At 42.0% G+C, this 15,982-nt stretch overlaps 1 protein-coding gene across 1 annotated transcript in view; it reads left to right on the top strand.

The window, feature by feature from the left end:
- stk17a (serine/threonine kinase 17a) overlaps positions 1-15,982 on the top strand; it is an 89,046-nt gene that overhangs the window by 25,624 nt on the left and 47,440 nt on the right. Inside the window, exon 2 of the mRNA XM_080209549.1 lies at positions 6,002-6,214. Within this exon, the coding sequence (XP_080065675.1) occupies positions 6,002-6,214 (213 nt within the window). The remainder of the gene's footprint in view (positions 1-6,001; positions 6,215-15,982) is intronic.

Here is a 15,982-nt window from a genome sequence, read left to right as displayed (position 1 = left end):
GCAGCCCCAGCACTGATCCCTGCGGCACTCCACTAGTCACCAACTGCCAACCAGAAAAGCACCCATTGATTCCAACTCTCTGCTTCCTATTAGACAACCAATCCTCAATCCACGCTAACACCTTACCTCCAACTCCGTGCACCCTGACCTTTTGTGAGGCACCTTATCAAACGCCTTCTGGAAATCTAAAAACACCACATCCATCAGTTGCCCTCTGTCTACCGCACTAGTCACATCTTCGTAGAAATCGAGTAAATTCGTCAAGCATGACTTCCCCTTCACGAATCTGTGCTGTCTGCTTGATCAAACCGTTCTCTTCTAGGTGCCTCGCTATTTCTTTGACGGATTCTAGCATTTTTCCAACTATGGACATTAAACTAACCGGCCTATCATTCCCTACCTTTTGTCTGTTACCTTTTTTTAAACTGCAGCGTGACATTAGCCGGGTCACTGTCTGTGTGGAGTTTGCACATTCTCCTCGTGTCTGTGTGGGTTTCCTCCGGGTGCTCCGGTTTCCTCCCACAGTCCAAAGATGTGCGGGTTAGGTTGATTGGCCATGCTAAAATTGCCCCTTAGTGTCCTGGGATGTGTAGGTTAGAGGGATTAGCAGGTAAATATATGGGGATAGGGTCTCGGTGGGATTGTGGTCGGTGCAGACTCAATGGGCCGAAGGGCCTGTTTCTGCACTGTAGGGTTCTATGTTCTATGTTTTCCAATCTTCCAGCACTTCCCCAGAGTCCAGCAAATTTTGATAAATAATTACTAAGGCATCTGCCATCACCTCTGCCATTTCTTTCAGAGCCCTGGGATGCATTCCATCTGGTCCCGGGGACTTGTCTACCTTCAGTCCCATTTAATCTATCAAGCATTACCTCTCTAGTGACAGTAATTGCATTAAGGACCTCATCTCCTACCATCCTTCTATCTTTAATATTCAGTAAGCTATTTGTGTCCTCCTCCGTGAAGACTGGCACAGAAAACTTATTTAAAGTCTCAGCCGTTTCCTCGTCACCCACCACTAAATTCCCCCTCTCATCCTCCAAGGGTCCAACATTCACTCTAGCCAGTCTCCTCCACTTTATATTTGTAAAAACCTTTGTTATCATTCTTTATATTTAGAGAATGAAGCTAAACTTGCTCTATCTTTCCTTTGTGTAATCTCTTGGTTTGGTTCAGGTCAGCCTAGCGCAGTCAGGTTCGCTGTTAGCCCCAAGTATAGGTTAGCTGTGACTGAGGTTTCCCCAGCTCTGTGGTGACACCTTCACACAGCCTGAATCCAAACCAAGTCAGTGGAGATGGGGAGGGAGGTGAGGCCTGTTAAAAGTAACATCGACCATGGAGCCTGATCGCACTTGTGCAATGCAAACCAGTAGAAAACAGCTTCAGCAGTTTGACATGTGCAGTCTATGCAGTTTCCCAGGGCACGTCAGTAATAATAAACAGCAGAAATATTCCTGTAGCCTCCAACATTGCATGGCTGTTTTTCAAAATTAGTTGAAGTGGATGGATTTAGAACTTACTTAGTTTTGCTTTTAAAGTTTGTGTGAACACAAACGAGCTTACAATACTACACGAGCTTCTGAATAATGGAGACATCACACAGAATGGACTGTACCAGTAGATACTTGTTGCAGACGTTATGTGGCAATGCACAGTAGTGTTTTCATTTATATTTTTGAAGTTAATATAAACTGGGCAACAAATTTGAGTGAGTTTTCTGAAAACACTTAATTTGCTGGTCAAATGGATAGAATGTTAGAAGTAAGTCCCCACCCCCATTAAGCACTTTGCAAGGAATACAAAAATTACTGAGTGGAACATAAAAAGAACATTTTATTAAAGTAGCCTTGTGTTTAGTCTACAGATGAGGTGGCATTATAGATGAGCAAAAATTAAACTACTGCATGCCTACAAAATCATTCATTCTGTCCCTATTTTTGTTTACCTGTTTTGACTTCTGTATCACTATGGACAGTTTAATTGCCTTGTGATGTCAGGGAAGGTTTCCAATATGAATATAGCAATTTGATAAGAAAAGTTAGCAAGAAGCACACTTCTATGCAATATATAATATTCTTGTATCATATTTTTCTAGGTGCTTTTTAACAACAACATCTATTTAATTGGTATTGTTTCATAATGTTAACAAAGTGACAACAAGTCTGAAAAGGAGATAATAACTTAGACGAGCAAAAACATAGAGAGGTAAGTTTTGAGGTGCGTTGATCTTAAAAAGAAGTGAGCTAGGTGGAAAGGAAGGAATTCCAAGGTAATTGAAGGCATGGACACCACTGGGTAGTGGAACAATTTAAATCAAAGATGCTCAAGGGGCCAGAATTAGAGATCAGATATTTCAGAGGGTTGTGGGATTGGAGGAGATGATTTTAAAATCGAGATGCTGCTTGATCAGGAGCCAATGTAGGTCGTAGAGCGCTGGCGTGATGAAGAAGAGGACTTAATGCAAGTTACAATATGGGCTACAGAGTTTTAGATGATATGAGGTTTACAGAGGGTAGAACATGGTAGGAGTGCTACAGGAAAGTCGTGAGGTAACAAAGACACAATCGGCAGTAGATGAGCTGAGATGGACAATCCTCTGGAGGTGGAAAAGGTGGTTAAGGCTGTGAACAGACTGCACTAATCTCAGAGTGGGGATAATTAGATAGCTATTTCAAAGATTCAGCGCAAGCACAGTGGGTTGAGTGGCCTCTGAGGCTACTAAGTTCCATGATCCCAACACCTGCTCATGTATGTACCTCAAAGAAAGAAAAGATACAGGATAAAAGCAAAATGTATCAGGCCACACATGTATCAACATGAGAATCAAAAGCTGCTGAGTGAATTTCACAAAAAGTGGTATAAGTTTGGAAATCAATTTTCAACCAATTAATGGAATGCCAAAATACCATGTGACAAAAACAACCAATCTACATCAGTGACCATGATAACGTGTGGAACTTTACATAGCATAATACCTCTATGTAAAGTAAATATATTCACTAACTCACTGTGAGCAATGATGCAGGAGATTCGTGCATACAGATCTGCATTTTATATTAAATATATGTTGCAATTTCAATGAAAATGTTTGCCTTCAAAGTCTCATTTGAGCCAGTCTGGACAGAAATAATTACTCAGCCCCTTGGTTTCTGTCAGCATGTGGTTGCCAACAATAATACCACAGTTTTGAAAAGACTATTGTTGCACTTTTTGTAAGTCCTGTGGTCTTGAGACCATTTGGTGCAGTCCTTGTGAATGACGATGGAAAATGACATTGTACTTGGACTGATATCTTAAACACTAGCCTAGTCTGCGTTGTTGATGCTGTTCTCAGCCTGGTAGTCCATTTCCTCTTGATGTGCCAATGTGGGAAATTACCTCATAAATTGAGAAGCAGAACTCCATCCTGCCGTGACACAAGCCCTAATGATTGGGACTTTACTCCATCTCTCATGAGACTGCATTAGGAAAGTACAGTCATGCAATTAACACGGGAATGAAAATTTGGAAAATGCATTCATGCCTTAAACTTCGGTTCTCCTTTCCGTTGCTTGTGACTGAAACCTAGTGAGTTCCACTACAAGTGTCTCAAATTACATTCATCTAACTATGTATTCAAATATGGTCAGAGACTATTTTGTATAAAGTGGAGACCCAGTGACAGAAAATCAAAGCTTGCCTTTCTATTTAGTTTTGCTAGGATAAATGTTGGTCTGTCCTCCAAAAGACAATGAATGTTTAGTGTTTTGAATTGCATTTGTTTGATTAACCTATTGGCCATGTCAAAGGTTTGCTTTTAAATTTGATAGTCCACCCCCAGATGGTTAGAGATGAGGAGCAAAGAATCAAAATCGTGAGGTTTAACTGCCAACATGGTTGCTGCTGGCAGGTTGTTGCTCAAATACTTCCTGTGGGGAGAGTGCTCAAAACAGGAAAATCCAAACATTTAGATAAAAGTAAAATACTGCAGATGCTGGAAACCTGAAACAAATGCAGGAAAAACTCAGCAGGTCTGGCAGCATCTGTGTAAGAGTTACACACATTCGAAATGTTCACTGTTTCTCTCTCCTAGGCTGCTGCCAGAACTGCTGAGTTTTTCCAGCACTTTCTGTTTTTAAGTCTAAGCGTTTGACAATTTACAAAAAAACAACAATCTGAACAATTGTAACTGCATGGAGACAACACACCGTGAAATAGTGGTCGGGATTCTCTGACCGCTCACGCTGGCAGGATTCTCTGGTCTCTCTGGCAGCGTACACCCAGCTGTGGGTTTCCCAGTGGCGTGGGGTGGCTTCAATGGGAATTCTGGCAGGATAGAGAATCCCGCCACCAGTGAAGGGTATGCCACCACCACCACCACCAAGGAAAAATGCTGAGGGGAGGTCAGAGAATCCTAGCCAGTGTCTTGACATCGGTTCTACTTAAATGGATAATTATTAGAAAGATGGCATTGTGGTGAGCAGAGCAATGTTAACCTCTTAGGTTCATGTTTTTAGTGCCCCCATTTGCTACATAGCGATGCTACTGTTTCTGTCTTCCCCAAGGCGTACTCTGTGTTAGTTTGCAGTCACTTGATGAGGGGGTATACGCACTTACATTTTAGCATACTTTTTAAACTAGACCTAACTAAGGACTGTAATAAATAATATTTGGTGTTTATTAAATTTTAATTTTAACCTCAATTACAGTTTGGTATAATTCGAAATCTATAACTACTTAATTTTATGTATATCATAGAATCCTGTAGTGCAGAAGAAGGCCATTCAACCCATCGAGTCTGCACCGACCACAATCCCACCCAGGTCCTATCCCCACAACCCCATGCATTTACCCTAGCTAATCCTGTGGTTAAGCAGCAATTTAGCATTGCCAATGCATCTAACCCACACATCTTTGGACTGTGGGAGGAAGCCGGAGCACCCGGAGAAAACCTACACAGACATGAGAAGAACATGCAGACTTTGCATAGACCGTGACTCAAGTCAGGAGTCAAACCCTGGTCCTTGGCGCTGTGAGGCAGCAGTGCTAATCACAGTATAGTTTACCTAAATGTATTTTAGAGTAGAAGATGATGGCAACAGAGTGTGGGAAATTTAATTTGAAACATTACAATCATTTTTGTTGTATTTATAGTCCACATCACTGAATCAGCTCATTTCTGCATTTATACACCACCTTTCCCAGCTGCATTTTATTGCTAATTTTATGCGATATAGTAACTTTTAAAAGAATCGTTGTTAAATATTAAGCAGGACTTACTTTGATGTTTTGAACCCATGCACTCTGAAAACTAAATGAAGAGTAACAAAGAAAATTAACCCCAACAGTTGGTCACATGCCCATCTTTCTTCCATTTACTGGACATGAACCCAGGTTTTAAGCAGTGAAAAGTATTAGTGTTTTAAGTTTATTTATTAGCATCACAAGTAGGCTTACATTAACACTGCAGTGAGGTTACTGTGAAAATCCTCTAGTCGCCACACTCTGCCTGTTCGGGTACACTGAAGGAGAATTAGGCGGAATTCTGATTTGGAGCGGTTCCGTCATAATCCCACAGATGGTAGATTTGCACCATTGGCTCCTCAGCCAAGCACACACACCAAATGTCTGAACCTGTGGTTCCTCTTGTACTGAGCAGGATTACTATTGCCACAACACTTTTATTATCAGTCAGGTAAAACTAACCTGTTTCACAAGGGTCTGATCCCAGCCAATGTACCTAACCAGCACATCTTACAGACTGTGGGAGGAAACGGGAGCACTCGGAGGAAACCCTCGCAGACACGGGGAGAACATGCAGACTCTGCACAGACAGTGACCAAAGCCGAGAGTCCCTGGCGCTGTGAGGCAGCAGTGCTAACCACCATTATTTGCCAACCACTAAGTGCTGTTTTGGATTAAAATTAATTGAGCCTTGACTATTTAAGATCTGTACCGATGTACTGAAATTTTGAATGATGACTGCTATTAAAATGCGAAAACCTCTCTCTTTTTTGCACAGAGGTAAATTTGCAGTGGTTAAAAAATGTACGGAAAAGGCTACAAGGAAGGAATATGCTGCCAAATTTATGAGAAAAAGAAGGAAGGGTCAAGACTGTCGGATGGAGATTATTCATGAGATTGCAGTATTGGAGTTGGCGAAATCCAGTCCTTGGGTCATTAACCTGCATGAGGTGTATGAGACAGCATCAGAAATGATTCTGGTTTTGGAGTAGTAAGTATAATAGTTATTTTTGTCCTATCTTTCCTTTTTATTTAAATGTTAAACATTTGAAATCAGTCCCTGAATTTACTGATTTTGTTTTTTTTTCACTATCTCAACCTGAATTGTATGATTGTAAATTGGTTTTAGGTTAACCCACTGGTGTTTCGTAAAATTGAGAAACTCTTAGTTCATCTTTCTTGAGTACTATATTTTTGCTTGTTGGCAGTGTAAAATGTTGTCCAGTTATACACATGGGCTAAATAATATTCATCTTAATGAAGATTGTGAATATTGCATTTCCATCTTTTGAGGGAGAAATCTTGGAATCATCTTGATTGTGACAGTCCCACATGCAATATCCTGAACTTTCTCAGAAAGAGGCCATCAAAAATGCCTCATTTTATTTCACTTGAACTATAGATTAAACATTTTCTTTTTGAGCTATTGGAATATTGGCTTTGTTTCGTTGTTATGGCTACGGTCTAACCAAATTTCACTCTAGATATTTTAGTCCTAGTTAAAATCAGCTAATTATTTAATAAGTTTTGGAATTAATTGGTTCTGTACAAGTGTTGTGGGGGAAAAACTAAATTGCTTTCACTCATCTGCATAAAACCTTGTTTAAAGACATTCAGGACTAGATATCTCAAGGCCCAGCCAAATTTAATGGCATGGAAGGCCTGGTATCTGAGAATTGTGGAGATTGGAATGGCCTGTGGTGGGAAAAGATTGAAAGGAACATTTTGGGAAATGGAGTGTAGAGGGGTTAGCGATTGGAAGAGCCGGTGTGAGGAAGATTGGAAGTGTTGGTGCTGGTAAGATTAGGGGGAAATTGGGAGTTAATTTAAAAAAAAAGGCCCAGTCTTAGTTTTGAGAGAAAGGGGGAGATGGGATGAAGAATTCTGAATGTCTGTGTAAGGACTGGATGGTTGTAAGGGCTGACGACGGGGCAAGGTTGGAAAGGCTAGCATTTGGCAAGGGCGAGATTTGAACAGCTATTGTCAAGGTGTGAGGAGACTGGAAGGGGTAGTGAAGGGTAAGATTAGAAGAGCTTCTATCAGGTTGGGGAGAGATGATAAGGGCTGGTGCCACTGGGGGGGTGAGGGGTTGGAGGGCTTGAACTTGGGTGATCTAAAGGGCCAGTGTCAGGCAGGGAGAGGGTGGCAAGTGGTGTACTACCTAATCCAAATGGGTGGGTAAAGCAGTTAATTGGATTCAGTAGTTAATTGCAAAGGCAGTACCTCTTGGATCCAGCAATCCAGTCTTCCTTTAGGTGACTGATTCCCCAAGGCTTGGGAAACTCAGCTAGGATAAGTTAATTTTTTAATCTTGGTTAATTCAGAGGCATGCAACCTCATTACAATATTTAAATGACCAACAACCCACCTGCAAGCAATTTGGTCACTTGCTTCTATTAAAAATGGAAGTGGGCAGTTTGGCGGAGGGTTTAGAATTTTTCACATGCTAACCAGCCCAGACTTTGCCTGTCTTTGACATGGAGTTGTAACCTCCAATGAAGAGCAGGGGACAAGTAAAGAATAAAACTCATCTGGCTTCCCCAATCTGAATAGTGTGTCCCACACCACAGTGACGTAAATGTTTGAGTCCTTGCCAAACCTCTCCCAGTTAACTTGTGATTGTGTGAATCTTGTCAAAGTTCTGGAACTTATTATCAGTACAAAATAAGGGGCCTGCGAAAATAAGACTGCTTTGGCAATTCAGAATGTACACCATAACAGAGCTCAGTCCTGTACTACTGAATGATATATTGTCTCCATTCTAGCAAAAATACTGGCAGAGATCTTCCCCCCTCCCCCACTCCTAACAATTATGCAAACTCATTTGATGGGCTGTTTCTCCTGCTGGTATGATATGGTTATCAGCTCAGTGTAATTGCAGGCTACTACATTGAAATGATGCCCTTTTAGAAAAGTGGAGTCTGCTCACGAATGCTGATTGTGGAGGTGAGCGTGTTCCTTTGACTTCCTGTTCTCTCCTTGCTTCTCACCCTCAACCTGAAGTGGGGGAAATGAAAAGCTAGGAGTGGAACGGAAAGAGAAAAGGAGAATACATCGATGTACTAATTGGTCCGAATGTTTAAGTTTTCTGCAGTTTCCCTTAGCAGCAGGTAAAAAGCCCCACTGCCTTACTGTAAGGAAAAGAGCATAACTGTTCACAAACCGAGGCCCTCAAACCTTTACAGAGTCTGAGAGAGCTTTCCTAGTGATGAGGGTAGGGGAGAAGGTCATGATGTTTCTATCCTTTTACACATTTGTTAAATGTCAGTAAACATTTCTGAGCTGCAGACAACAAAGCATTTCTGCAGTCACAAGGTTTGTCTATATAGTAGGTGATTTGAGCTGTGAATTGGAAGTTAGAGTAGCTGTTCCTGGTAGTATGTTCTTGAAGTACTCGGAAACCACTGTGTTAATCAAATGAAACAATCATCCACTAAAACTGAAAAGTGGGTTATCTGCATAGATTTGAATCCCAGCTTTGTCATTCTTCCTGTCTCTACTCCTCGTGATCCTATTACATTACTTTTGACCCAGGTCATCTCCTAGTGGAGCATTGTACATTATAGAAAGGAAATAATTTTTTTTTCCCCACTTATCTAGTGCTTTCTCATGTCTGCAAGAGCATGGAGCAGGTTATACAATTTTTTTGTCGGGGAAAGGTAAAAAGATGCTTTTGGGTGTTGGGTTGGTGATTAAGAATTTAGTTGCTAGAAAACTTCAGAATCTCCCCATTGGTTTTTCTGATTGATTCAAATCTCTACAACTACCAATCCAAGATGATCATTTCACCACCATTATCAGGATATGTGCTCCTACCATACAAGCAAATGTACTAACCAAAAAGGCTTATGCTGAAGGTTGACTCCATGGATAAGTGCAAACGTACTTTGAGATTTCAGTGCAAGAGTTGGATGTCATCAAGTACATTGGTGAGGTATGTTGGATAAAAATGGCAGTGACAATTATAATAGCAAAGGTGGATAATCACTGGAATTCTTCACAGAGTATGAGCTCAATGTGTGTCCCAGTGGAAAGCCAGATTCAGAAACTTTAGAGGTACCTAAGCTCAAAGCACTGGCATCTTTTGGATTATATTCTAGCATGCGAGCTATAGTCAGTGATGACTGTTATACCAGCCACTGGCTTTTGAACTGGCATGCCTTCAGAATCAAACCATCACCCAACAGGATAGGCTCCCACAATCAATGAAACCACACATCCTTTGGTCACACTATCTCTCAATAGTAAACAGTTTCCAGAGCAGACTTAAAGATAGACTTCACAGTGACCCAACTCTGGACATTGACTCAGCAGAGCAGTGGCAATCGTTGAAATCTGGTCCACAAGAACAACTACAAAAGTGGTTGCCTTTTCAACCAGGAAAAACCAAGTTTGGTTTAATGAACATAACATAGAAATCTAAGGACGTTTTCTAAAGAAACCCTCCTGTCACAATAAATTACTTGCATTCCCTGATGACCAGATTGCAGGTTGGGGAGCTTGCAGAACTCTGCAAACCAATCTCAGAGCCATCCTAAAACAACTGGTGAACAGCTCTCTGAAGGCTACAAAATGTGTGCAGTTATAGGAAATGTGAGATCCTTTGGAGCCTTGAGATCTATATATACATTTGTACCAGGTGCAGGCACCATGAAAATCTTCAGATGGTACACCCTGCCAGCAGCTAAAGAGGTCATCGTACAATCACATAAAAACCTCCTCAATAAATGGGATTCTAGTCAATGCCTATAAACAGGAGATCTGATCCTTGATACCTGTTTACAGCACTATGGGAGAAAGGTTTGGTGCCTCAGGAGAATTCTGACTCTTCAAACAACAAGGCATCATCTTGCTTTCCATTGCAGGAACAATTTTAGCCAGAATATTTCTAAACAAACTTGGTCCAGCAATATAAAGTCTGCCTGAAAATCAGTGTGGAATCAGATCCAATCGGGGAACTACAAACATAGGTGGGATTCTCCCAAAAAAATTCTAAGTGTCAGCATTGTGTAAAAACTGGAGTAAATCACATTTTTTTCAGTGAGAGTTTCAAAATGAATCTCCCACACTTTGTGTACTGCAGAGTGTCCTAGCATAAGTCATGCTGAAAATCAGGAGGTGGGACCTATTCCCGCAAGAGAGGCTGGCAGCATAGCACTGAGCAAGCCACGACACATGCGCTAATCTGTCAGTGCTGAGATAGGCACATGGGCAGTAGTCTCACACTGCCGGCCTCCCGATTACTGGCCAGCACTGCAACTCCGCAATGTTGCTCCTTTGACCCCCTCTCGCACCCCGATCGCTGGCCTCCCAAATGTGCCCGGACCGGCCTTGATTCCCCCTCCCCGCTATGGCCAAACTTGATTGTTGGCCCCCCCTCCCTCTGCCACTCATCTGAAATGCAGAGTGGCAGCGGGATCCCCTCACCCCTATCATCATCGTCCAGAGGCCCTCGGCCTTGGCACTAACATGTCATGGGCAGACACTAGTGTCAAGCCCAGTAATCATATGAGGGCATATATCTGCTTCCGAACAGAAGGCAGTCTCTTCAATCTGCATCAGTTGCATCCTTTGGCACACACGGAGGCGGCAGTGGACTTCATTGTAAACTCTTACCCTCAGGCAGAAAATGTTAGTATAGCCTAAAAAAAACAGAAGTCCTATACCAACTATAGTCTTACTGAACTTACAGTCCAGATCAGAGTGGACAGCATCACCCTTAATACAATGGAGCAGTTTAGCTATTGAGGTAACACTATCTGAAATAATGTCAATTCCAACAAGAACGTGGACTATTGACAGGCCACGGCCAAATCCTTTGGCCACCTTTCAAGGATCTGGTGAAACCATTCCCTGTGCATCTCCAAAACCCAAGCATGTGGAGTGATTGTCTTCACCACCCTCTTGAATGGGTCAGATTATGGGAAACAAATGCTAGTGCATTTCCTTCAAGCTGTCTACAATCTCTCATGAACGTCAAACCGGACTAAGTCACAAATAATGAGGCACTCAACTCAGCCAACCTGTCCAGCAGCAAATGCATTTTCTCACAAAGTCAGTTGTACAGGGCAGGTCTGGATGGGGGATTCTAGAATACCAGAAAGAGTGTTTTGTGGTGAACTATTCTCTGATCTTGCAGTTTGGTTAGATGAAACAGTTGCAAAAATCTGAGTAGTTTCCAAGAAAACTTTACTGAAGTAGATACTTTACATGTAAAGTTGTTTCTCGTATTTCACTGATGAAATAAAACGTTTTGGGTACACAGTATTATGCACATTTAACAGTCTTGTAGATTTATTTATTATTAGTGTCACAAATAGGCTTACATTATCACTGCAATGAAGTTACTGTGAAAATCCCCTAGTCGCCACACTCCGGCACCTGTTTGGGTACACTGAGGGAGAATTTAGCACTGCCAATACACCTAACCAGCATGTCTTTCCGACTGAGAGAGGAAACCGGAGCACCCGGAGGAAACCCACACAGACACGGAGAGAACGTGCAGACTCCACACAGACAGTGAACCAAGCCGGAAGTCAAACCCCGACGCTGAGGCAGCAGTGCTAACCACTGTGCCATCGTGCTGCCCTGCCACCTGAATGGTGAGCGTTGCCTATTTGCCTTTTAAATGCTGTGAAAACTATAAAGTTGTATTTACAAGGCACTTTGTACAGGGAGCACAATCAGCAATAGCCACACATCAGAGGAATGATAGAAAAGCAATGGAAATTGTGCAGTATGAACTCACTTAAGGTGTTGCCACAACTGGAGAGCCTTGAGGAATATTGAGTTTTTTTTCACTAATGGAGCTGAGAAGGCTAACTGGAAAGTTAGAAAGACAGGTGGGCAAAGGGGGCAGAGTTGCATTGTTAGTAAGGAATGAAGTTAAACGATAGCAGAAAGTGATATAGGATCAGAAGGCATAGAATCTGTTGAGGAATCGCAAAGGTAAAAAGACCCTGATGGGAGTTATGTACAGACCCCCAAGCAGTAGTCAGGATGTGGGGCAGAAAATAAATCAGATAAAAAAGGCAATATTACAGTAATCATGGAGGACTTCAATGTGCAGGTGGACTAGGAAAATCAGGTAGGTAGCAGATCCCAAGAGAAGGAATTTATGGAATGTCTAAGAGATGGTTTTTTGGAGCAGCTTGTGACGGAGCCTACTGGCAATTCTGGATTTGGTAATGTGTAATGAGGCAGACTTGATTAGGGAACTTAAGGTGAAGGAATCCTTAGGCAGCAGTGACCGCAATATGATAGAATTTACCCTGCAGTTTGAGAGAGAAGCTGGAATCAGATGTGACAGCATAACAATTAAATAAAGGTAACTATAAAGACATGAGGGAGGAACTGGCCAGAGTTGATTGGAAAGGGAGCCTAGCAGGGAAGACTGTGGAACAGCAATGGCAGGAGTTTTTGGAGGTTATTCGGGAGATGCAACAGAAATTCATCCCGAGGAGGAGGAAACATACTAAGGGGAGGACGAAGCATCCATGGTTGACGAGGGAAGTCCAGGACAGCATAAAAGAAAAAGCATACAAAGTGGTGAGGATTAGTGGGAAGCCAGAGGATTGGGAAGCCTTTAAAAGTGAACAGAAGACAACTGAAAAAAACAATAAGGTGGGAGAAGATGAAATGCGTGTAAGCCAGCTAGTAATATAAAAGAAGAGAGGAAGAGTTTTTCTTTTCAATATGTAAAAGGTAAGAGAGAAGCAAAAATAGACATTGGATCACTGGAAAATGAGGCTGGAGAAGTAATGACAGGAAACAAAGAAATAGCAGAGGAACTGAATAGTTACTTTGCATCAGTCTTCATGGTGGAAGACACCAGTGGGATGCCAGAGCTCCAGGATAATCGGGGGCACAGATGAGTGCAGTAGCCATCATTAGGAGAAGGATCTGGGGAAACGGAAAGGCCTGAAGATGGATAAATCACCTGGACTGGATGGACTGCACTCAGGGTTCTAAAAGAGATAGCTGAGGAAATTGTGGAGGCATTGATGGTGACCTTTCAGGAATCACTGGAGGCAGAGAGGGTCCCAGAGGACTGGAAAGTAACTAATGTAACACTGCTGTTTAAGAAGGGAGGGAGGCAGCGGACAGGAAATTATAGGCCGGTTAGCCTGACTTTGGTCATTGGTGAGATTTTAGAGTCCGTTATTAAAAATGAGATCACGGAGTACTTGGAAATATATGATGAAATAGGGCTGAGTCAGCACGGCTTTGTCAAGGGGAGGTCATGTCTGAAAAATCTGTTAGAGTTCTTTAAGGAGGTAACAAGGAAGTTAGATAAAGGAGAACCAGTAGCCGTATTTATTTAGATTTCCAGAAGGTCTTTGACAAGGTGTCACATAGGAGACTGTTAAATACTTTGAGAGCCCATGGTGTTAAGAGTAAGATCCTGGCATGGATAGAGGATTGACCAACTGGCAGAAGGCAGAGAGTGGGGATAAAGAGGTCTTTTTCAGAACAGCAGCCGGTAACTAGTGTGGTGTACCTCAGGGTTTCAGTGCTGGGACTACAACTTTTCGCAATATACATTAACGATTTGGAAGAAGGAACTGAAGGCACTGTTGCTAAGTTTGCAGATGATACAAAGATATGTCAAGAGGCACGTAGCATTGAGACAGCAGAGGGGCTGCAGGAGGACTTGGACAGATTAGGAGAGCTGGCAAAGAAGTGGCAGATGGAATACAATGTGGAAAAGTGTGAGGTTATGCACTTTGGAAGAAGGAATGAAGGCATAGACTATTTTCTAAATGGGAAAATGCTTAGAAAGTCAGAAGCACAAAAATATTTGGGAGTCCTTATTCAAGATTCTCTTCATGTTAGCGTACAGTTTCCATAAGACATAGAGGCATTTGGCAGTTAGGAAGGCAAATGCAATGTTAGCATTCATGTTGAGAGGGGTAGAATACAAGGGCAGGGATGTACTTCTGAGGCTGTATAAGGCTGTGGACTATTGTGAGCAAATATTGTATATTGTGAAAAGTTGTGGTCCCAGCATCGACCCCTGAGGCGCACATCCTGAAAAAGACTTCTTTATCCCCACTCCCTGCCTTCTGCCAGTCAGTCAATCCTCTCTCCATATTGTGGTCCCCATATCTAAGGAAGAATGTGCTGGCCTTGGAAAGGGTTTAGAGGAGGTTCACAAGAATGATTCCTAGAATGAAGAGTTTGTGGTATGAGGAACAGTTGAGGACTCTGGGTTTGTAGTCGTTGGAGTTTAGAAGGATGAGGGGGGATCTTATTAAAACTTAAAGGATACTGAGATGCCTGGATAGGGTGGTCTTGGAGAGGATGTTCCCACTAGCAGGAAAAACTAGAACAAGAGGGCACAACCTCAGACTACAGAGATGAAGAGGAATCTTTTCAGCCAGAGAATGGTGAATCTATGGAACTCTTTGCTGCAGAAGACTATGGAGACCAGGTCATTGAGTGTCTTTAAGACAGAGATAGATAGGCTCTTGATTAAGTGGATTAGGAGTTATGGGGAAAAGGCAGGAGAATGGGGATGAGAAAAATATCAGCCATGATTGAATGGCGGAGCAGATTCGATGGGCCGAATGGAAAACTCTGCTCCTATGTCTCATGGAAACTTAATGGAAGCCTTCAAGGTTATGAAAGTTTATGAATGACAGCCGATGATTTATTTTTACTGGCTGGTGACACAGTACTGTGAGGGGATACGTTTAAGAGCATCACAAAGAATAATAGGGAAGTTAGAGATGGGTAAAATGTGGAATCTTTGCCACAAACTATTGTTGGAGCAATATTCGTAAATACTGTATTTTAAACTTGGAGAAGAAGCTACTAAAAATGTGAAAGTAAGTGGGAAAACGTGTGGAGAAATACACTGACTTATGGGCTGAATGGACTGTTTTATGTGCTGTGGTATTCTATAATCCCAACATAAAGTCTTCCAGCACAATAGAGTCATAGCTGAATCTTGGCACCAGTGGGTATATCTTATCGATCCTTTGATACAATAAGTAAGTTGGAAAGGAAATGACATATTGGCCTTGATTGCAAGGGCATTGAGTACAGGAATAAGGAAGTCTTGCTACAGTTGCATAGGGCTTTGGTGAGAATACATCTGGAATACTGTGTGCCATTTTGGTCTCAACATTTAAGGAAGGATACACTCACCTTGCAGGCTGTATAGCCAAGGTTCCTGGAATGGGAGGATTGTCCTGTGATGTGAGGTTGAATAAATTGGGCCTATATTCTCCAGAGTTCAGTAGAATGAAAGGTGAACTTGTAACCTACAAGATTCTGAAGGGGATTGGAAGGGAGGGGACACTGAGAGATTGTCCACCTGGGTAGGGAATCTGGAACACTGCTTCAAAATAATGAATTGTTTGATTAGAACTGAGATGAGGAGAGATATTTTGCTCAAAAAATTGTGAATGTTTGGAATTCTCTATCCAATAGGATTGTGGAAGCTCCATCTTTGAATTTAAATGTGTCAAAGGATATGGAGAGTGGAGCAGGAAGTAAGTGGAGTTGGGAGGCAGAAGATTATATTGAAAGATGGAACAAGCTCGATGTACCATATGGTCCACTTGTTTTCCTCTTTCTTATGATCCATTGGCGATAAATTTCTCAAGACTTTTACTGTTTTGATGCTATTTCCCTAAAGCTTTGTCATCATTCCAGAAGATTTTAACCTAAGCCTCCTGATGAGAGATTGTGATTGAATCTGCTACCATTTTTACACCACATCAATGGGAATTAAACTGAGGAAGGTGCAAAA

The sequence above is a fragment of the Carcharhinus amblyrhynchos genome, chromosome 2, assembly GCF_965287045.1.
Source record: "Carcharhinus amblyrhynchos chromosome 2, sCarAmb.v2.hapA, whole genome shotgun sequence".
Taxonomy (NCBI): Eukaryota; Metazoa; Chordata; class Chondrichthyes; order Carcharhiniformes; family Carcharhinidae; genus Carcharhinus; species Carcharhinus amblyrhynchos.
This window is presented reverse-complemented; position numbering and strand designations above follow the sequence as displayed.